Source organism: Desmodus rotundus, chromosome 3 (assembly GCF_022682495.2).
Source record: "Desmodus rotundus isolate HL8 chromosome 3, HLdesRot8A.1, whole genome shotgun sequence".
NCBI classification, from domain to species: Eukaryota; Metazoa; Chordata; class Mammalia; order Chiroptera; family Phyllostomidae; genus Desmodus; species Desmodus rotundus.
The window spans coordinates 32,221,414-32,243,902 of record NC_071389.1 but is presented as its reverse complement, the minus strand read 5'-3'; the positions used below and the strand labels follow the sequence as shown (position 1 = coordinate 32,243,902).

The window sequence follows — 22,489 nt, the reverse complement described above, 5'->3', positions numbered from 1 at the left end:
GGACTAAAGAATTAGCAGGGTTACTAACACAGAGCTGGACTGAGCAGATCCAAGTTAGACTTTGTCACAGAGAAGGAGGTAGCCACACGGGCAGACAGACCACCTGCCCATCAGAGATGTGGGAGATGAGAATGGAAAAGAAAAGTTCCAGAGAAAATATATTCTATCTGAAAGATTGGATAAATGTGTTAGTCTCAGTAGGAGTTTAAGCCCAGCTTCGTACCCATTCCATGAGTGGGGCCACTTCCACTTGGCCTGACATGAAACCAAGATGCCCCCAAACAGCATCAGACACATGGAGAGGACAATAGCTCGACATCACAGTGGAGTTTCCTTGTAGGAATCATAGGATTCACTTGGCACTTCATAGGATTCCAGCTGTGCAGCAAAATACAACTAGCTTTCACTAAGCAGAGTGCCACAGAAGGCATGTTAGGGGACACAGAGCCAGCTTTTGGGGTCCCATTCAAACTTCGTATCCAGTGTTGGCATTGGCGGTGACACCAGCACTGGGGTCCCCAAGAACGAAACCTGCTATGCTATCCTCGATGCTTTTCCAAGTCCAGCTACTCTGCCAGCACCCCACACTCAACCCCCACATCACACAATGTTGCTATTTCTAATTCCTTCCCCTTCACTCTACTGGTAGCGTTCTGGCTCAGGCCCCCACCATCCTCCCTGCCTTCAGACCTGGTCCCTTCCAAACCAATCCTCCTCCAGGGCCGCAGGAGTGGTTGTCTTTCTGACATTCTCTGAGATTCTCTCTCCCTACCTTAAAACCCTACCATGGGTCCTCGTTACCTGCAACATAAAATTCATGCTTATTACATCACGCAAGGTGCTCATGACTTGTCCTCGTGTATTTCTCAGGCTTCCTTACTGGTCTTGCCAAAGCTATCCCAGCCACACTGGGATGTCCGTGTCTCAGAGCCTCCACAGGGATCGTCGTGCCCCAGCATGCTTTTATGTGCCCCTGCCTTTGTCCAGGGGTGCCTTTCCTGGCCATCATCCCACTTACCTGGCCAATTCCTAGTTTCCTTCCAGTCCCCAGATTTCAATAGGAGCTCCATTTGTTTGTTGGTTGCCTATCTTCCCTACTCTGATGTGAGAGACCTTGTTGTTTTGTGTGAGTTGTGTCTCAGCATCTAGAAAAGTACCTGGTACATAGTAGGTGTTCAATAGTTTGCTGACTGAGTTGTTTAATGAAGAATCATCTCAAAAAAAGACACCCCCCCAATTCAGCTCAGGTGATGCCCCCTCTAAGAAGTCTTCCAGGGTCCCTCCAACATTAAGTCTTACTTTCTGTGCCCCCGCTTCCCTTCCTTCTGTCTGCAATAGTGACCATTGCCTTGCTTTGCAATTTTTATTACATGGCTTCTTTTTATTTACAAGGCTGATCAAGGGCAGGGACAGACTTCACATCCAGGAATCCATGACAACTGGCCCAGAGCCTTACACCGCAGACAATAAATATTAAATAAAAGAACAAATTAATTTTAAGAAAGTTAAAATAATACGTAATTGTAGCATAATAATATATAAAGAGTCACAGGTGTTGGAGCCGAACAGATCTGAGTTTGAGTCCTGACCTCCGATTGCTGACTGAGAGGTGGGAGATAGGCGCCGTCTGGGAGCCTGGGCTTTCTAGCCCGTCACGTGGGGATGATAAGACCTGCCTTGTTTGTGCACAACGAGCAAGGCCAGCACAGTGCCTGGGAGGGGGTGAGTGATCACAGACGTTGACTCTGTCCCAAGTGTCACGTTCCAGACAGCAGTTAACAAGAAAATAGCACAAGGGCAGGAAAGAAAGTCACGAAGAGTTAGAGCGAGGAGGACCCTAAAGATTGGAATTTAAACCCAACATCATACTTTTTCTAGGGATGGGGTCATTTCTGTTTTGTCTGAGATGGAACAAGAATGTCCCAAAATGAGGATTAAATGCAAGGAGGTGGCCAAGAATGAGGTATTGGGATGGAGTTTCACTATAGTTATGGCCATCCCTTGGTGAAACTGGGAAGTAAGCCCAATTCCTCCTAATTATACAAATGGGGGAATTCAAGTCCAGGTGGGTGTCAGCAACCTTCCCCAGGTCACACAGCAATTTGGTGAAAGCTAGTGCTCAAATAGGGGTCTCCTGACTCACAGAATATTGCTCATCCATTAACCCATGTAGGTGCTTCCGATTCAGGCCTAATCAGGAGTAAAGCCTCTGGAACAGGGGAGTGGGCTTTTTTTTTTTTTTTTTTACAGGGCTCAGTGAAGGGCTTGCCTATCCCTTCAGCAAGCCCTTTAATGGACTTCCTCAGTTCTGTGACACCAGCTAAGCTTTGCAGTTACCTCCTAAGGGTCACCTTTGCTGAGCTTTCTTATGATCCCTTCCGCAGATGGGGTCACCAGACTTTGAGAGCTTCTCTGGTTAAGTGAGTGCAGATGCACTTGGGAGAGATTCTACAACCTGTTCGTTCCACTCCAAGTCTAGCTTGATGGCATTCCCAGCACCGCAAGATTCTCACTGATCCCAGACAAGGCAGAATATAAAAAACAAATGAGTCAGGAAATGAGAAGAAGGAATATTACTGGGAAGGTGATGAAAAACTCAAGTAGGACCATCCACAGACCTGAAGCAGAGACCCTTAACATTTGGGATGATGCCGATTCCTTTGAAAATTACAGAAAAGTATATACACATAAAAATTTGCCTGTAAGATCAGAGGGTTCAGGAATCCCTAACGGCCCCAGGCAGGAACTCCTGATCTAGAGACCAAGAGGTTTCAGAACATCAGCAAGTTATCTACAGGAGCTTTGCCCAAAGCAAGGCCAAGGCTGCACCGTTGCTGGAACCAAGCTGAGGCCAGAAGCCAGGAGCAGTGAGAGCTCTCCCTACTTGTTACTCCTCTCTTCCATCTCCACTCCCCACCTGCTCCAAGATGCTGCTGCACAAATATTTACTTTGGTCTTTGGTCTTGTTCTTATTTTGCATCAATTGAAGCTTCTGAAACATCTATGAGGCAAGCAGGAGCTGAGTATCTATCAGAGAGGCAGAGTCTCCTTTGCCCAAGTTTCATCCAAGTCCCAGCAATTGCTGAGTGGAGCCCAGCTGGGCAGGCACAGCAGAGTTTGAGAGCCAATTTCCAGAGCCATGGCCACCCATCAGTGGGGAAAAAAGGGGAGGCACTGCTTGGAAATTGCTGGTGCCTGGAGTGGGAGAGGAGGAGCAGTGAGGGAGCCACAAAGCAAGCAGCAATGTGGGACCTGGAAGGAGAGGTTAACTTCCCCCTCAAGTGAGAAACAAGCCTGAGATGAACAGCTGGGCTACGGATACCAGGCAAGTAGGGAGGGGAGAGGCGTCTGAGAGACTGAGGTTTGCTGCAGACGAAGGGAGGCCACTCTGCCTGCCAGAGTGTGGGAGGAAGGGAATAGACGACCATCCTATGAGGTCAGTGCAGCCTGTGAAGTCGGGTTCCTTTCCCCTCCCCTGTCCCCAAGGAATTCAGGAATTACGTTCCCCAGGTAGGGAAGCCGAGGCCCCTCTCAGTCTAGTTCTCATGCACCTCTCCCATTTCACCTGTGCCCCCTCCACCAGGTGCTGTGTGTCCCCTCGACACTGGTTCTCACCCAGGGGTGAATGGTTCCGCACCCACCACCACCCAGGTAATGTTTGGAAACATCTGTAGACATTTTTGGTTGTCACGCAAGGTGGGCGGCTCTGCTGGCATCTAGTGGAAGAAGCCAGGACTCTACCAAACATCCTACAATGCACAGGACAGCTCCTCATAGCAGCAGCATCCAGCTGAAAACGACCATAGTGTCTGGACCATCAGCAGCTTGAGGGCAGCAACCCCATCCCCCGCAGTTTTTTCATTCTGTAACCCCGGTGTATGGACTCTTTATACCCACCACATAGCCCAACACATAGGAAGTGCTTGCTAAGTGTTTGTTGAATGAGTTAATGAGTAACAAATAGTGAATGAATGGCAACAACCTGCCTAATGTGGTCTGGAGTCTAAACCATCCCCCCCAAGGTCATCCCACCCAGACGTTATACCTGAGGTCAGATTCCCATCTGTTCTCGCCCAGCCAGCCCCTAGCCTGACTTCTCTCCCAAATGCCCCACAGTGGTATTGCCTGCTAAAGCTGTCCACCGTCAGCATGGCTGGAGAGGAAAGGGAAACACTGCTCCCAGGGAAGAGCAGAGAGAGAGAGAATGAATTAGAACTACAGATCACCTAGGTCGACCCCAGCCAATTTTACAGGAGAAGAAACTGAGGCACACAGCATGAAAGGGATCTGTAAGGTCTTATTCCTGAGCCTCTGGAATACAGATTTTAAAGCAATTTTGTCATCCTTCCCTTCCCTCTGTGTCTCTGTCCTTCTTTTTCCTTTTTCTCCACCCCTTCCTTATCTTGTTTTTTTTTTTTTTGGTTGGTTTATTTTCTCCCTGCTTCTGTTAATAATCCTAATACGTGCTAAATGGTGCTGGAAATAAGTTTGAATATGACACACCCTTGTCCTTGAAGAGGTCATGTTTTGTTGGAAACAACAGGTTCATAAATAATAATGATGATAAAAAGAGCTACTGCTCACCAGCCAGCATTGTGCTGGGTGCTTTGGATACATAATTTCTAATCAACACAATAACTGAGGAACAAAATAGAAACAGAGGCATGGACACAAGCAACGGACTGACAGCTGACGGAGGGGAGCGGGGAGGGAGAGATAGGGTGAAAGAAGGCAAAGGGATTAGCCAAAGAGTTTATATGCATGAGTCATAGACACAGACCACAGCATGGTGATGGCCAGGGGAAGCGGGGGCCAGGGTCTGGGTAGGGGTGGGCCAAGGGGAAAAGTGGGGACACCTGTAACAGCATCAACAATAAAAATGAAGTAAAAAACTAAAATAATTAAAAGGTAAAATAAATTTAAAAGAATGATACAGAAAAAAAAAATCCTGTGAGATAGGTAACAGTATCCATTCCAGAGAGGAAGAAGCTGAGGCTCAGACGAGGTAGGTGGCTTGTCCAGAGTCACACAGCTGAGTGAGTAGGAGCCAAGATTCAAACCCGTGCTTTTCAGATTTTAAACCCCACATTCTAAACAGATGTTCAGTGGGATGCAGTGTCAGGGGACAAGGCTTAGACTAGACGTGAATGCCAGATTGAAGAGTTTCTATCTTACCCTGGAGGTGACAGGGAATGGGTGTAGGGTTGTAAGTGAGGAAGTGATTTACAGTTAGCAAAAGTGAGAGCTTTACCCTCAGCGAAAATGGGGAGAAACGAAGAAAACCAATTAGGAGGCTGAAGCAATAGTTCAGATAAGAGATAAGGCTCTGAACCAAAGGAATAGTAATGAAAGAAGAGAAGGGGGCAGGTTCATGTTATGTTTAAGAGGTGAAATAAATAGCACCTGGTCCAGTACAGGCATTTCCTGCCCTTGAGAGGCATCAAATAATGCTAATAAAAAGGACTCTGGAGTTAGACTTCTGTGGGTCCACATCCTGTAAATCCACTTGCTGCTTGTACGGGAGGTATTGGGTGTTTCCTAGTGATGGCAGAGGTCCGCTGGGTGGGTGAGCCGAACATCCAGCAAGGCGTTCGGCATAGAGCCAGAGCCCCACTCCTGACTCCCCCCGCCCCATGTCCTATCATCAGCTAAGCAGAACGCTGGGAGCATGAAGAAGGCTGAGTAATGGCCCCCAAAGCTATCCACGGCCTAATCCCTGGAACCTGTAAATGTTACCTTGTATGGAAAGAAACCTCAGCAGACGTTATTACTAACAGATATTGAGGTGGGAGATTGCCCTGGATTTTCTGGGTGAGCCCGGAATGCAATACCTGTACCCGCATGAGAGGAAGGCAGAGGGACCCTGAGTTTTAATTCGTCCTTGAATGGCTTGGCCACTCCCCCACCATTAACATGTCTGCACTCCTCTCCAGGCCCCTCTCTGCTGCGACCCTCACTGGAGGCACCCACCCTTTTGAGCCACGTTTCACACGCCAAAGAGGAGGCCACTCTCCCTGTCAGTCTGTCTCTTCCTTCCTGTGTCTGTCCTCTCTGCCTCCCTCGCTGTTTCTGTCTCGGTTTTAGCTTGCTGCAGCTCACTACGGTCTGTCCTCTGCCTGTGTTTCTCTGCTTTTTTCCTTTTGTCTCACCCTCTGCCTTTCTTTCTCTCTTCCTCTCCCCTGCTCTCTCCCCGTCCTATTGTCTACATTTATATCTTTCTCTGTCACTAACAGTTTCATTCTCTCCCTTTGCCGTTCACTTCCTACTTTTGTCTCCGCCCCTCACTCCATTTCTCTCCAATTTCCAAGCTGGAGTTTCCCCCAGCCCTTCTCATTATTTTTCTCTCCTTGTCTTTCTGCTGCATCCTGATCACTTTCTCTTTGTATCTGCCTGTCTCTTTGCATCTTTCTCTTTTGGTTTCTGCCTTGGCCTGTCTCACTTGGTCTCTTCCTCCCTCCTGCTGTGTCTGTCTGTCTGTTTGTCTGTCTCTCCCTCATCTCCTCACTACCAGGGCACCTTGCCTGCAGTTGGAAAGGACTCTGGAGTTCCATCTGCAGCCTCCATGCCGCACTTGAGAGAAGGATTCATCTGTTTAGCCGAGTAGCTGTCCGACGCCGTGGGAGGACGAGTGAGGGTGGCAGAGACAGACGATATTTCATTGTCGCATTGTTCTTCTGGCTTCACCTAAAGGCTCCTACACAGGTGCCTCTTAGTATTCCAGCAGTGCTGTCAGCCTTACCTAAGAGAAATCACTTTTCCTTGCCCTACCCCTCCTCAGAATTAATCAGTCTCCTTTAATGGTGATCATCTGTTGCTGGCGTGGGTAGGAATGTGAGCAGAGAATGAATTCTAGGTGGGGGTTTCCAAACAGGGAGCAGGTAGGAGTTTGTTGTTGTTGTTGTTGTTGTTGTTTATGGGGGCAGGATGCTGGCAAAGCAAGACCTGCCTGAGGACAGGGACTGTATCTGTTTTCCTCTTCATTGTATCCCAGCTCTTAGAATAGTGTCCGGCATGTAGAAGACACTTAATAAACATGGGAATGAATGAGTAAATTGAGCAAATGAATGAATGAGTGAATGAGCTTCAGTCCTCCTTGTGCCCATTCTTGATGTGCTTCAGTGCACAAGTCAGTTTTGATTTCTCACCTGCAAAATGGGGACAGTAGTTAGGCCTGCCCACAGCACGCACTGTGGGCAGGGAGGACGTGGAACACGGCACCTGGTGAGTGGGGCAGGACCATAGCTCCCTGCAGGGCCAGGCAGGCCGGGGGAGCTCACTCGTGGTTCTGGAAGAGCTGGAGGGGGTGAGAAGTGTGGACCCAGCTTCAGGACGAGGGCTATGAGGGAAGGGGTAGGATGGGGAAGGGAGGCTACAGGCCAGGTGGGAGGGGGTGTGTGAGACGTGTCCCCTGTGGGACCACTGTGGGAGGTGGGGAGGATCTTCACTCAGGAAAGAGCCACGCACCATGAAGGAGGTGTTCCTGACCCCACCAGGGAGAACTCATCCCCGAGGCTGACCGCTCTCCCTGCAGTGGGATTGGGCTGGATTTAACAAGTGCTCAACTATGAAATGACTAGGTACACCTCATCTCTCAGACGAGGAGGATCAGCTTATCCTTGGTGCTGGCCACCTCCTTTGCCTCCTCCAAGCCCACTGAAGCCCTGCTTTTCAACAAGGCCTCTTGTGACCATTCTACTTAATTCTGTGATCTGCTCCCTGACCCCCAGCACTGCTCGTACCCCGTCCTTTACCTTTACTTCATCACACTTACCGCTCTCTGGCATTCTCGTTCACTTACAGATGTGTTAGATGGACACTTTGTGTCTCGGAGCTCAAAGGTAAGCTCCCTGAGGACAAGGATCTTGGTCAATTTTTTTCACTGTGTCAAGTGGCGAAAACAACTAGACTCACAGCAGGTTCTTGAAAATACTTGTTGAGTGAAAGAGTGGGGATGAGATCTTTGTAAGCTTATTGTATTGCGGTCTCTGCTTGAACATACCCTGCTAACACTGGAAAGGACTGGAGAGACTACACTTGACCCACAGAGGAGTTAGGTCCAGAGAAGGGAAAGGGCCAAGGTCACATGGCAAGTTACTGACCGAAACCAGGCTGGTCTCCAGATTCCCACACATGCTCTCATTCAGTGTAGCAGACCTGAGGCCCTGAGACAGAGAACAGGGGGTGCTGCGGTCACCTCCACTACCCTACGGCCCCTGAGAATGGGTGTTTTCTGAGAGCGGGGAGCACGAGGTGAAGAGCTGAGCAGAATGGCACATACCATAGAGTCAGCTCTCAAGGGGAGGGAGGTTTGGGAGGCTGGGTGAAAAAGATGAAGGGGTTAAGCAATAAAAAGCAAAACTCATAGAAACAAATAACAGTAGGGTGATTACAAGAGGGAAAGGTGGGTGCAGGCAGGTAGAAGAGGGTAAAGGGGGGAAAATGGTGATGAAAAGAGGCTTGACTTTGGATGGGGAACACACACTACAACATACAGATGATGTGTTATAGAATTATACACTTGGGACCTATATAATTTCATTAACCAATGTCACCCCAATAAATTCAATAATTTGAAGAAAGAGAATCTGTGACGTGAATAATCCCAAAGAACTGATAGTTCTGAAACTACTTCCATTATCTGATTTTTCCCCTATTTCTGATTTTTCCTATTTCATATTTAAGGACCTGGATATGGAACATCTTACAGGCATCTAGGGCTCAGACTGAACTCCTGATCTCTCCCTGACCTGGTCTCACGACCCCCAGCCGCCACACCCCAGACGCAGCATCCCATCACCCAGGTGCTCGGGAAAGCTAAACAAAGCAGGAGCCACCCCTCATCCCTTCCTCTCCTGCAGGTCCCTGTTCAGTCTGTTGGCAGATCCTGCTGCTTCTTCCACTGAGCCCTTTCTTCCCATCTCGATTCCTTTCTCCTGGCTCAGAAAACCCTCATCTTTCCCCTACCAGACCCTTGCAGTAATCTCCTGGTTGATCTACCTGCTTCCGCTCTGCTTTTCTTATTTTAAGCACAGCAGTGACCTTTTAAAAACACAAATCAGACCATTGCATTTTCCTGCTTAAAATTCTTTAGTAGCTTCCCATTCTCTCAGGGAATCCAGGCTCCTTAAGGTGGCCCAGAACAAGGTCCTCGTCACCGAGCCCTTGACAGTCTCTCCACATCAGCCCTCTTCTGTCCCTGTCTCCCACAAGGACCCTTCCCTCCTGCCGCCCTTCCTCCTTCACAGGTGCCGCTGCACCACTGTTGGCTCCCAGTTCACAGGGCATCTCCGCAGAGAGGCCTGCCCATGCCCCGCCCTGCAGCAGCACCCGAATTGCCTCAGCTACAGGCCTGGTGCATTCTTCACAACACTATTACAATCACAATTATGTATTCATTTGGGTGTATTTCCCTTTGCTATCTGTCTCCACTTGTAGACTTAAGAACCATGGTCCTAGTTGTTTCTTGTTTTGTTTTATTTTGTCAGTTTTTTCCCCACAGAATACCCCGAACCTTCCAGAGAATCTGAACATAGTAGATGATCAATAAATACCCTGAGTGAATGAATGATAGATACAACCATAGACATTTACTATTTTTTATTGCCTACAGAACAGAAGTTTAAATTCCTTAATTTAGCATTCAAAGCCCTCACGGCTCTGTGTCCAACCTACTTGCGATTGCAAGCTCACCTTTCACTGTGCGCTTTAGCTGCATGGGCCCTTGGGCCCCCCTTGTCCTTATTTCTGGCCCAAGGTCACTTCACCCACCACCCACCATACTTCCTGCTTTTCCAGACACTCGTCTCTCTCTTCCTCCCCTTGCAGACTCATCTTGGTCCTTCAAATCTTGGTCATACACCCACTTCCATGAAGCCTTTCACAATTCCTTCATTTGGAGTTAAGTCTCCTTTTACGTGTCCACAGGATTTAGTGTTTGAATTTATGATCACACTTAAGAGAGGAAGAAAAAAACATGGGCATGGTGTTGAAAGACACTGGTTCCTCTACGATATGCTACCTCTACGATTTCCAGGCCATGAGATTCTGGTTGACTATGCGAACTCCCCTTTTTTCAGCTTCCTCCTCCATAAAACACATGCAGACTCGGGCTCTGCCCTTGCCGGTGTGGGAAGGCTTGGTGACAGTAACTACAGGGTACCGTATGCAGAGTAAAGGGGCCAATGCGGCAGTCTGCTTGGTAATGTGGTTAATTTGGACTTGTTCTTTTCCTCCTCTGGACTGTGAACCGTTTCAGTCCAATTCTCCCGCATCTAACCCCAGTCCCTGTCACCCTCTGTAGCCCTATACACATGAGAATGAGCGGTAAGTGTCCAAACCCTCCGTACCTATTGTCCTGTGAAGGAGGAGGCTGGGGCTACCGACACCCACCCTTCAGTTCAAAACAGCTCTGGGAAGAAGTGGCCGAACAGGTCTGAGCTGCAGGCAGCCCCAGCAGAACCCTCTTGCTTCAGGGACTCAAGCACCCTGATCCCACCCCCATCTTTCCCTGCTGGCTGCAGGAAACCCATCAGTAGGCTCCGTGAGAATCTGAGGAGGCTGACATTTCCAACTTGCAGCTCATCCCGAAATTTTTGTTGGCACTAAAGAGTTGGGAGTTTTCACCCCAATTTTTTTCTCTCTAAATTCTGCAATACATCGAACGGATTCCAGCCAAGAGAGTTATTGCCTTCTCCTTGCCTGGATCTTAAATCTTTGTTCAAAGACAGCTTGTTTTAATTGAAAGTGTTCAATCACTCTCTCCCCATCTCCCACCCACATCCCATTTCTTGACTCAGGCAGGGCCATCGCAGTAAATAATCTGGAGTGAGGCTCTCCGAGTTTAAGGGACATGTACTGTGGTTGGAGAGGGAGAGGGAAAGAGGGTTGTTCCCGACAACTCCCACCTTTGAAATGGCCTTTTACACAGAGCTTGTCTAAAATGATGAACACCTCACTGGGGGGCATTTTACTGGAACAGCCCAACTCCTTTCCCTTGTGAAACTCCAGAGGGTTGATTACCAAGGATAATCAACTATTTTCTAGGGTTGTTTCAAGTCTGTCTGCCACTGCAGGCTGGGGAGGAAGGATCCAGGCTTCCCTCTTTCCCATTCATTTATTTATTTAGTCAACTCTCCTCCCTTCCTCGGTCACACACTTTGTCACAACAACCCTGGGAGGCAGGCGTCTTTGTTCACATTCACAGATCAGGAAACTAAGGTTCAGGAGATTGGATTGCTTATGGAAGGTCCCACAGTGCTCTAGTTCTCTATTGCTACATAACAGATCCCCCCTCCCAACTTAGAGTTTAAAACAATAGCTATTCTCACGCGTTTCCTGTGGGTCAGAAATTTGGGAAGGGCTCAGCTGAGTGGTTCTCGCTTGGAGTCTTTGATGGAACTGCAGTTAGACGATATCTGGAGCTGGAAGAGCAGGGTGCTGGAGGAGCTGCGGGAGGACTGGGATCTCTCTGCCGTGGTCTCTCCACACGGTCTCAGGGCCTCTCCCCGCAGCCCTCCATGTGCTACTTGGGGCTTCCTCATAGCACGGAGGCCTCAGAACTGCTGGCATGGTGGTTCAGGGCCCCAGCTGGAATATTCCAGTAAGCAAGGGGCAAATGACATCACCTTTTTTGACCTTGCCTTGCAAGTCCCACAGTGTCACTTTGGCCACTTGTTTTGGTTACAAGTGAGTCACAAACCCACCCAGACTCAAGAAGAGGGGACATAGACCCCATCTCTCAGTGGAAGGAGGGTCAAGGTCATAGTGTAAAATAACATGGGAGGTGGCGCTACTGTTGCAGATGTCTTTGGAAAATACGATCTGCGGTACACAGCATGTGGCAGAGCCAGGATTGAGAATAGATACATCTTATTCCAAAACTTCTGCTGCAACTTTGTAGCCCAGTCCATGGGGATCTCTCCTTTTCACAGCCCCCCTTACTGTTGGCACATACAACTGTGATTTGGTGTCCTCAAGCTGACGAGAGCTGGCTGGGTCTGAGCAGCAGCTGCCTCTGTGTGCCTGGCAGTGAGGCTGCCTTCAGGGTCTGCTGGTCAGAAAGGTCACGCCCAATGCCAGCTCGTGAACTTTTTAAAGAAGGGGACAGAGAAGGTCAGTCAGATCCAGAGGAAGAAAGCAGGTGGCAGCCCCAGAGCACAGCAAGCCTGCAGCGGAGCTCACTGTCATAAACAACTCATCTGGTGTTTTTCCTTCTCCCACCAGGCACTGGCCTGGGATGAGTCAGCCCTTGACAGAAAAGGTGCCTTCAAGTTGGGAAACAGTCCAGGGTTGTGCAAAGTTCACAGATCTGGCAGCAGACATTTCTGGTTTTAGTCCTGACCTTGAACGAGTTCCTTAACCTCCCAGGAAATGCCTTCCTCACTGGGTTGTTTTGATGATGGAAAGACATATGTAAACAGAGCACTCAGTGCAGTGCCCAGCACATGCTACGTGCTCCAGAAATGCTAGTTCTCATGTTCTGGGTCAGGCCCAACCCCAAGTGGGGGCTCTTTGAAGAAGGTGGAAAGACCTCACTTGACTGTTCTGCAAATTCTAGTTCAGCCCCAACACCCGGATGGCATGGTGTCCGAGGCCTGTGCTGTGAAGAGACAGCTACACGGAGGTGTCTGCAGGTGGAGGAGTCGGCCCCGTGAGGCACACGGAGGGAGGGAGGGTGGTGCGAGAAGACAGACGTTGTAGGCGAAGACCCGGAGGGAAAACGGTTCAGCATCACTGGAGTGTGAAGGGCAACGATGTGGGTAGAAGGTGGGAGGGAGCAAGCATAAGCCAGGAAGCTAATCAGGGACCCAACTATGAAGGACTTTGTAAATCAAGTTCCAAGATATGAAATTGAAAGGCAATTGGGATCCACTGAAGGGTTTTGCTCAGTTGGGTAACATGGTCAAATGTGTGTTTTAGAACAGCCCTCCTGGGGGTAGAGGCAGGCCACCATGGGCACGGAGTCCCATTGGGACAGGGTAACCGTAATCCAGGGCATGGGTGATACTGGCCCTTTCTCGGATAGCAGGGGCCTGGAGAGAAGTAGACACGCACAAGAGACTGGAGGTCTCGTGGAGAGGAGGTGGTGACGGTTTGGGTGTTTGGAGCTGAGGGGTATGAGATAAGAGATATGCTCTTTGAGTGAGGTCCGCTCAGAGGCCATGGAGGAACGGGGCAAGGGGAGGGAGGTATCGTGGAAGGCTTTACTAAAGGGATATCGCCTGACGGGAGACTTAACAGGTATAAATTAGCAAGGGAAGGGGGAGGACTTCAGGAAGGGGAAACACGTCCCGTGAAGGCCCGGAGTGGAGAGACACAATGCACAGAGCACACGCTCCACGTAACTGAATAGATGACTATTGTACGAATGGATGTGTTAAAGCTCACTATGGCCCCTGGGGAGCTTGTGCTTCAGGGGGTCACGAACCCTTGTCCAAAGATTCGTTATTGGTAGATTTCAAAGTGGAATGGGGACACGATTTAGAACGAGAGGCTTTTGCCATGGTCCCTGGGGCGACCTCAGTAGGTGACTGATACCGGAGGGTCAAGCAGGCCCTACACCATGCACAGCAAAGGGTGTCTTGCTCTCTGGTCTTGCTCATTGGCCTCCACTCTGAGACACCTGCCACCAGGCCACAGAAGCCCTGTGATCCCACGGGACGCAGTGCAGTCCGGAAGCTGGGGACACAGACTTTGGGGTCAGGCTGCCCAGCCCCACGCCCTGGGCCTCTTCCCAGTTCTGCGGCCCTGGGCGCACTACAACTCAGTGTACCTGGTTCCTCATCTGTTAAACGAGGAAAATAATAGTATCTACCATTTAAGGTTTTGTGAAGAATAGTATCCACCATACAAAAACTTTGAGTAGTGAGCAGTGTGACTGTTTTTATTACTGTTATCATTTCTAATACTGCTCCTCTTTTCACTCTGTCTCAATCTCTTCTCCAAGTTGCTCCTTAACGCACACACTTGCAGATATGAAGCTGGGGCGGAATGTGGCCCGAACGTTTTTGGACTATTATCGGCTGAACCCCATGGTTGAGAAAGTGGCGCTTCCCGTGCCGAGACTGCGGTAAGTGGCTGAGCAGAGCAGCGTGGGCTGGAGTCCTGCTTCACTGAATTTGTGTTCGGGGGCAACTTCCCTCAGCCCCTCTCTGGCCCTCAGTTTCCCGTCTGTGGCAGAAGAGCTTAACAGAGCATTTCCTGAGTACAGGGGTCAGGCAGTGAGGGGTCACCACATCTCATGGGAGTCCACAGGGCTGGGGGTTACTGGGAGCCGAGTGCAGTCATCGCTCTAAGTTAGTCTGGGTGGTACCATATGCTACTTCATTGGATAGCTCATCCTCAGGGACTCCCACATCATCTGGGCTCATAAGGTCTCTGATCCTTCCATTTCCTCATCCATCAAGAGGGGACAACAGCGCTCAGCTGGAGGATTGTCGTGAGGCGGGTGTTAAGGCACCGGGCACAGTGCCATACAGGCATAAGTCCCCTCAGTGCATGGTAGACCCCTTCCCTCAAGGTGCAAAGGTTCAGGGCTGGAGAGAACACACCCCTGACAAGTTTCAGCTCCAGTGCTCTGCTGGGGCCAGTGAGGAGAGAAGGTCAGGACAGGAGTATCCTTCCTTAGGGCTGGACCAGATCCCAAAGCGCTGAGCAGTCCCACGCCTGCTGGGAATAAGCCCAGTGAGCATTTGGGTATCTGGATTGTGCTGACCCTGCCCTGCCTCTTGGCTTCACTTCCTACTCCCCCAGTGGTGCAGCCTTAGTGAAAGACATGAAGGTGTCTCACTTACTGCTCCTGCCAGACCAGTCTTCCCACTGTCCTTGCCCAAGACCTTGACCATGTGCTCTGCTGCCTCAGGGCCTTTGCACCTTCCTCCCTGATGCACCTTCCTCCTTACCTTACTGTTAACAAAAAACTATATTAATCACTATTATTTATTGAGTGAAGTAATAGTTCTACCAGATCTTATTTATTTATTCCTTGTAGATATTATATTTTCCATATCATGAATGAGGAAAAGAGAGCTCAGAAAGGTGAAGAGAATTGCCTGAAATTTATTTTTATTTATTTATTTATTTATTTTGTCAGAGCCAGGATTTCATCCTAGGCTTTTATGATCCCAAAGCTGGACTGAAGTCCAGCTAAGACCCACCTGGGAGTGCGGGTTCAAACTCTTTCTCAGGCTTATGCTAACTGTGGGGTCTTAGGCAAGGTTCTCAGCCTCTTTGAAACCTTTCTCTACCTATCTGTGAAGCTGGGGTAATAACAACAACCTTTAAAGACAGTTTTAAAGATACAAGTTTGGTCCAGTGCCTGGCAGCCAGTGGGCACTCAATAAATGTTTCCATCTCCTCTGGTTTCTGGGTTGCAGTCCCAGAATTCCAACAGGCTCATCGCAGCCTAGGGCAAGGCCCTGGGCCTCTCCGGTTGGGCTGGAAGGTCTCTCGGGGCCCAGGTTAGACCGAGCTGTGAGTCACAGGTCTCTGAGCCCCAGCTCCACACAGAGTCTGCATGACGATGCACTCTGACTCAGAGTCTGTCTCGGCTTGTTCACCGGTCCTGCGGGCTCTGCGTGCCCTGCAGTCCTTGGGGGAGGGTCACATTTGTTTCTCCTCTGTGCCCCTACAGCGCCTGGACTGTACTGAACTTGCACCCCTGTGTGCATTCGTTCATTGACCCCTTCACCGATTCGTCCATTCACCTAGGAAAACAGCACTTTATGCAAGGGCTCCGGGGGAAGGACGGAGCTGAGTGTATAAATGATTCAGGCACGACCCTGCCTTTGAGGGGCTCACCTCCAGAGAAGAGTCCTCAGTTCATTCTTAGAAGTCATTCTTGATTGGCGAAAGCTCTTAAACATTTAAAGCTTTATAAAACTCAAAAGAATCCTTAGGATCTCATTTACAAGTTAATGTGGGGACTGTCACTTTCAGGCCCTCTCTCAGCCTGACTAAAATTGTCTTGATTCTTCACCCCTTTTTTCTTGCCTGTCGTGTCATCACAGACGAGTGCAAGGGGACTGGCAGTTGGGGACTTTAGCGATCATCGGGGACCCCTCCTCATGATGGGGATGAGGAGGTCGAGGTCCAGGGAGCAGGCGGGACTGCTCAGATGCAAGGCTTGAGCCTGGGCCCCGAGATCCCCGACTTGGTGCCCTCAGCATCAGATAGTGAAGAGTTCTTTGGCATGGCGTGGGGGGATGGGGGGCACTGAAACTTGGTCTAAGGGACGCAGGGGAGTTCTCAGCACCCTGATTTCACCTGTCACGGAAGCCCCTTGCCCTGTGCTTTGGAGCCATATTTAGAAAACAGCGGGGAAGCTATTTCTCAAAGGTCACAGCCTTGAGGACTTTAAATAAATGCACCCACCCTTAAATTAAGAAAAACAAAATTAACTCCCTCTCTGACCCCACGCTGCTGCCTCATCCAACCGTGAATACCACATAGCTCTCAATTGGTCTGAAACTCTTTAAAAATGAATTCCCAGGAGGATACAAGGGTCTGATTTGGGATTTGAATATTTCCCTTTTCTTGCATTATTTTCCACTGAAGCATCAAATAGCATAAGTGAAAGAGCAGTTCTGGTTTTAAAGGAAAATTACATGTTTTGACTCAAAATTAATCTTTGTTTTCCCTCATCTCTGTGAATAATTATAATATGTCAGTTTCTCCCCTTGTGCTGGAGGGAGCCTGTCAGCGTCCCTGGTGCCGGGCCATCATTCGGCACCAGGGTCCCCAGGGAGGGCCAGCACTGTGGGCCGAGGGGCCCAGGCTCAGGGACAAGACGGATGAAAATTGGAAAGGAAAAATGAACAGGCCAGGCAAGCCTCAGTGAGGAGACGAAGCAGGAGTGTGGTGGGTGAGCTGGCCTCCACGTGGGAGGTGGGCTCAGGCTCAGCGAGAGGCTGGGTGGGCTGGCTCCATTGTGGGGTTTTGATGTATGTGTGTTGGCGGGGAGTAGTATCATCACTCAACACACTAGAGCCTGCCATGTGCCAGGCCCTGCACTGGGTGCTGGGAGAACATAGATGCCCTTGCCCATCAGGAGCCCAAGTCTGTAGAGGAGAAAGGCATGTACCCAGACAAAGATAACAAACAATATGGAACAGTGTCCCCAGCTGCTCAGCTATGCATCAGATTACACCCTCTCTCAAACACCTGCCGTGGCTCTCCACTACCTTCAGCGTAATGTTTCGATTCTCCTTAGTGTTAATTCAAAGCCCTGGCCTACATCTACAACTTCATTCACAGCCTCTAACACACCCCTCCCCCTTGTGAGCACCTTCCCCACCCACCTTGCTCTCTATCACGTCATGCCCAGTGCTTTAGGGAGAACAAGTCAGCTATTTTCATTCCTCCCTCCATGTCTTTGTTTCTCTTCCTCTTCCCTCTTCCTGGAATGTTCTCCCTGTTTGTCACTGGATGGCGAACTCTTCCTTATCTTTCAAAGCCCAGTGCACATATCACACCTCTGTTTTCCTTCTCCATCTGAGACAGAGCTGCTCCTCTCTGTGGGATTCCTCACTGCATTTCACACACACCTGCAGCCTGGTATGTCCCATGGTGTGTGGTCATGGGGTCTCTGCATGTCTGGCTTCTCCACGAGACAAGCTCTCCTCGCGGAACTTAGTCACACCTGTATCTTTGTGCAGAGTGCAGGAGCTCCTGCACTGGGCACATGGAGTGCGTCCTGAATGTGCGAATCGTAAAATGATGGAACTGAAGAAGCTCCTAAGACCCACCTGCTTCAACCCCTTCATGTTATAGCAAAGAAAAGTGAGGCCCAACCAGAAATTACTCTCTGACACCATCTGGTGCCAATAAGAGTATCCCAAGAAGGCTTCAGGGAGAAAGTGGAGTTTGAACTTGGTTTTAAAGGATAAGTAGAATTCAAATGAATGGAATAGAAAGGAGAGAGAAAGTATTTCATGTTGGGGGACAGGGTGTGAAAGGTGGGCAGCAAGACCTAAAAAGGGGACATTCTAAGGCCATGACAAGGCCAGGGTGTTGAGAGCAACAGAGATGGTAAAGGAAGACTGTTCATCAACCTCTGCTCAAGCACCTACTGCATACCAGGTCTGTGCTTTGCTCAGGAGTTACAGAGACAAATCACATGCATCAAACTCACAGTCTTGTGAGAGAAACAGACAGACAAAGAACTATGTACCCAGACAATGGTGTGCTGAGAGGTGAGTTACAAAGGGCGGCAGAAGCCTCGAGAGAGGCTCATTTTCTGGGAGGTCAGTTTTCCAAAGGTGAGTCTGGACAGGTAGGGGAGGGCATTACAGGAAGAAGCACAGCTTCAACAGGGGCCCAAAAGTTGGCTTTCTAGTGCCTCGTCTCTCTCTCTGGGCCCCCATATTTAGTTACAGAGGCTCTTTGCCTCTGTAACGACCCCACCACTCATTCTGCACATTCACACCCCTCCCTGGCCACGGCGCACCTTCCCCAAATGCCACCATCTACCTAGGGCCACCTCACCTGTGACCACACTTCTACCAACATAAAAACACACCCATCTTATTTCTCATACTGCTCTTTGAGTGTTAAGAACCATACCCCTCAGTGACATCTTACATTTCGGAAAGCTCTTCCCCTAATCCTCATATACCAGAGCGTATGAGGCAGAGAGGACATGGGCTCTTCTCATTATTTTAGAAATAAAGAAACACAGGCTTAGACCAGGGGAAGGACTTCTCCAATACCACATTACCAATAAACAACTTGCCAAGCATGCGCTCCTGGCTGCGGATGGCTACTCAGTGTAGCTGTATCTCACCCATGCTGGACAGGCTTGCCACGTTAGCAAGGTCCTTCTGTGAGTGCAGAATTTCAGACAGGCTTCCTGGTGGGGGAGACATGTTGAAGCAAAGTGTCCCTTTTGTGTGGGGTAACCTGTTGTCTTCACCTTCCTCATGAGTCATCAACAATGAAGGAAAATGGGTATTCCAAGGTCAGAGCCTGCGGGGCTACGAGAAGTCACTTTTCAATCCTAATTCCAATAGCCCAAGAGATTCCCGTATTCCTGGCCTTTACCACTTTTTGCCATGCACTGTAGTTCTTTATTACTTTGTGTAGCTATTCGGGGCAATTGTCTCCTCTACTAAACTCATGCAGCCTGAGAACAGCATCCATGTCTGACTCATTTTTATCACCTCCAGACACTCTTGCACCATACCTAGCACCATGCCTTTGTAAGTTACAGTAGGCAAGGAATGACACCAAGTACCTCTACTCATAATATTTCATTTAACATCACAGTGCCCCTACAAGGTTGGAATATTTTATCTCAATTTTACAAATGAAGCTCGGAGAAGTTAAATAACTTGGCCAAGGTCACACCTCTCGTATATAGCTTACCCGGGAATTCATCTGAGTTCTTTCTGGCTCTAAAGCCCACTCATTCCACTGCCAATAAATCTTAGTCCTATGCATGAATGAATGTAACTCATCAGTCCCAACATGAGGCCCTGTATGAAGGAAAATGCAAAACTGGGTCAGACTTGGTCCCTGCCCAGCAGGAGCTCATAGTCCAGTGTGTGAGCAAACAAGACCGTGGGCAGTTGCTGAGGAGTAGTGTTAAGGGCATTGCATTGGGGGCCGGTGCTGGGTGCTGGGACACAGTGACGAACCAGGCACATCTCTGACTTCCAGGAGCCCCCAAGCTCATGGGGGAGGCAGACCCTTCACGAAATGTCATAATCAAGCTGTACCGAGGGAACTGAAGGGGACTCTGCAGCCCATTTGGATGCAAAGGCAATGAGGCCCAGGCTCTCCCGAGCCACAGCTCCTCTGTGTGTCCAACCCCATCTCCCCCCAAAAGGATAGTGTGAGTTAGAACCACAGTGGAAACATGGGAGGGTGGGGCGATAGGGAAGTTAGGTTTTCTCCAGGACCAGAATGAGACAACGTATCCATCCATCCATCCATCCATCTAATGGCCATTCATTGAACCACCGTGCTTGCTCTGAACTAGGCCTTAGGCTGGACTCCTGGACGAGACAAGGCCACTGTTCCTAGGAGGTCACAGTTCAGTGAGGGACATGGACACACACACAAATGCTTTCAGTACAGTGTGTATATGTGCTGTCTTTCTTCTCTCTTTCTGTTATCTCCCTCTTTGCAGGAAAGAAAACCCCCCTCCCTACAAGTACCCACTCCCGCGGGGCCGGGCCAGCAACTACCCCAACGGCAAAAGGGACAAGAAGAGCTCAGTGGACCACAGAGACCCTTCGGGCTCTTTCTGAGGATATGAAGTCCGGGGAGGTCTTGTGGAGGCGGGAGCATGCGCTTTCTGCTGGGGCATGGAATTGATCACCCTCTTAGTTTCCAGGATCAGGGCTGTGGGACAATGAAAAAGCTAGTGAAAGGGGAGGGAAAAAAATGAGAAATTTCACCATTGATTCTCCCTTTGACCAATGGGAAATCAATTGTAAGGCTTCAGTTTACGTCTCAGGAACAAGATAGGAGAGTCAAACCAAGGGAAGACAGATGCCCTTGTCCACCACACAGAGACCCTCACAGGGAGGGGAAAACCAACGCACGCCCTTTGAGAGGTTTGACACATCTCAGGTCAGATTACCTGTTTAAGTTGTATATCACGCCATACAGATGGCTACCTTTTAGAATAAGCTAAGAATAAGTTTGCAGTTTTAGAAAAGCTGTGTCTGTATTTGCTGGCCCAAAACAACATCAACCACCCTTACAACCCAAAGACAAATGTACTGTTGGGAACAGTGGGAAATCACAGTTTGTCTTAGACATTCAGCCACTTTGTCTATGGGTTGCATGCCCCCTGACTCCCCCAAACCCCAGCATGCAACCTCAGAAACTCTTCTGAGAGCTACTTCCCAATTTTAGCTCGAAAGACAGTAAGTATTGGTCACTCTTGCTCCACATCCTGGGGTCACGGATCAAACCTGGCCACAGAAAAGGTGGGCATTTAGTCTGAAATGGGGCGAGGCTGATTGCCAGGTAAGGAAGATACAAAAGACAAAAAGATGCACTCTGAGTCAGGTGGGGATGATACAATAAAACAACAGCAGGAGCAATCTCCAAGGTGGGGCAAGCTTAATATTGTGTATTTTTCTAAAGAGTAAAGTGCCTTTGTATGATGAATGGGTCCAGGAGAGTCTACTCCCTCCCTGTCTGCTGGGCAATGCGGCAGGCTGAGTCACCACGACAGCCTGCTAATTAAAATGACCTCCCGGAAATGAGGATTAGGGGATTGGGAGAGGAAGGGAGGCTCCAGGGAGATAGGGCCTTTAGCACAAAGCTCCAGTTAAGCACTTTTTTTTTTTTGCTTTGGGTCGAAGATTTTCTAAGTTTGTTGCAAAAATCAAGAGCAAAGCTTATTCTCCCTTTGCTTATTGGTTTTCAGCAGTTATAACAAAGGACCATATGTTAGCTGGCTACAAATGTTGTGTTGTGTATACAGCTTCCCCTCTGTGTGCTTGTTGCCCAGAGGAACACAAATAAAGTGGTTTATGCAGCTCTTCTGTTCCTCTGAGTGTTCATGGTCCCTTTCCCATTAGGTCTCCCTCTCCTTCAGGAACCAAACAGCCCACCCAAATTTGGTATAACCCCCACTTTGCTGTCAGGGACTCTATCACCAAGATAAGGCGGAACAGTCAAGACTTGACCTTCCAGCAGTTCCCCTGTCAGAATCCTGGGCATTTAGTTGACTGCAACCAGCTCAGCAGGAGCCAACAGTGAGACAGGTCTTTCAGAACGGACAGCATCTCTTGAGACAGCATAGAGGCAGAGTGCATAAAATAAGAGAGATGATAGTCCTGGTCTATTTTTCTGTGGCACGGTCATTCCTCTATGCTGTGAATATATTTAGGCCCCACTTTTAAAAACCTGCTTTGATTAATTGGCTCACAGACCACACAAGCTGTGGGTATGCTAAGTTTATGAGCAAAAACTTGGAGCCAGGCAACTCTGGGTTTTAATTCTGCATCCTGACCCTGGTCTTGTCTCTTAATTACTGTATGATCTTGGGCAAATTACTTAACCTTTCTGAATCTTAGTTTTCTCACCCATAAGATGGTACTAGTAACGTCTACCTCATTGTAGTAGTTGTGGAGGTTTAATAATTTAGGTACGGGAGATACCAGAAAAGGTGCCCAATAAATGATAGCTATGTTGTTGATAAAGTCACCAGCAGGGTGAGTTGTCTGCAAATCATTTCCCAGTAGAAATGGAAGAGGAAACTGAAGTTGTTTGTCCCTGAGATTAAAAAAACAATAAGGGGGAGTGGAAGTAGGAAAGCAATCTGTAAATAGTTAAAAAGATATCTTGGACATTCTTTTTGTCCAAAAAAAGCAAACTTTGTCTGTGTTGTCGAAAGTAAAAACTAACTCTAGGAAAGTATTCTCAGTAAGATAGATTTTAGTTTAAAAATGAGGTGAATAGAGTTGCCAATCATTGAATGGGCTCCTGTAGAAGCAGTGAACTCCCCATCACTAGAGGTATGCAAGCAGAA

The 22,489-nt window shown here is 48.9% G+C and overlaps 1 protein-coding gene across 3 annotated transcripts in view; it reads left to right on the top strand.

The window, feature by feature from the left end:
* Positions 1–22,489, top strand: part of AGBL4 (AGBL carboxypeptidase 4) — a 1,086,758-nt gene that overhangs the window by 1,056,283 nt on the left and 7,986 nt on the right. For 2 of the 3 annotated variants that reach the window (XM_045204171.3, XM_024571127.4), the window contains exons 12-13: positions 13,972–14,068; positions 20,129–21,488. In XM_045204171.3, the coding sequence (XP_045060106.1) occupies positions 13,972–14,068; positions 20,129–20,249 (218 nt within the window). In that variant the 3' untranslated portion in view covers positions 20,250–21,488. Of the gene's footprint in view, positions 1–13,971; positions 14,069–20,128; positions 21,489–22,489 lie in introns of those variants that run through there. The other variant, XM_045204170.2, reaches the window with a different exon arrangement.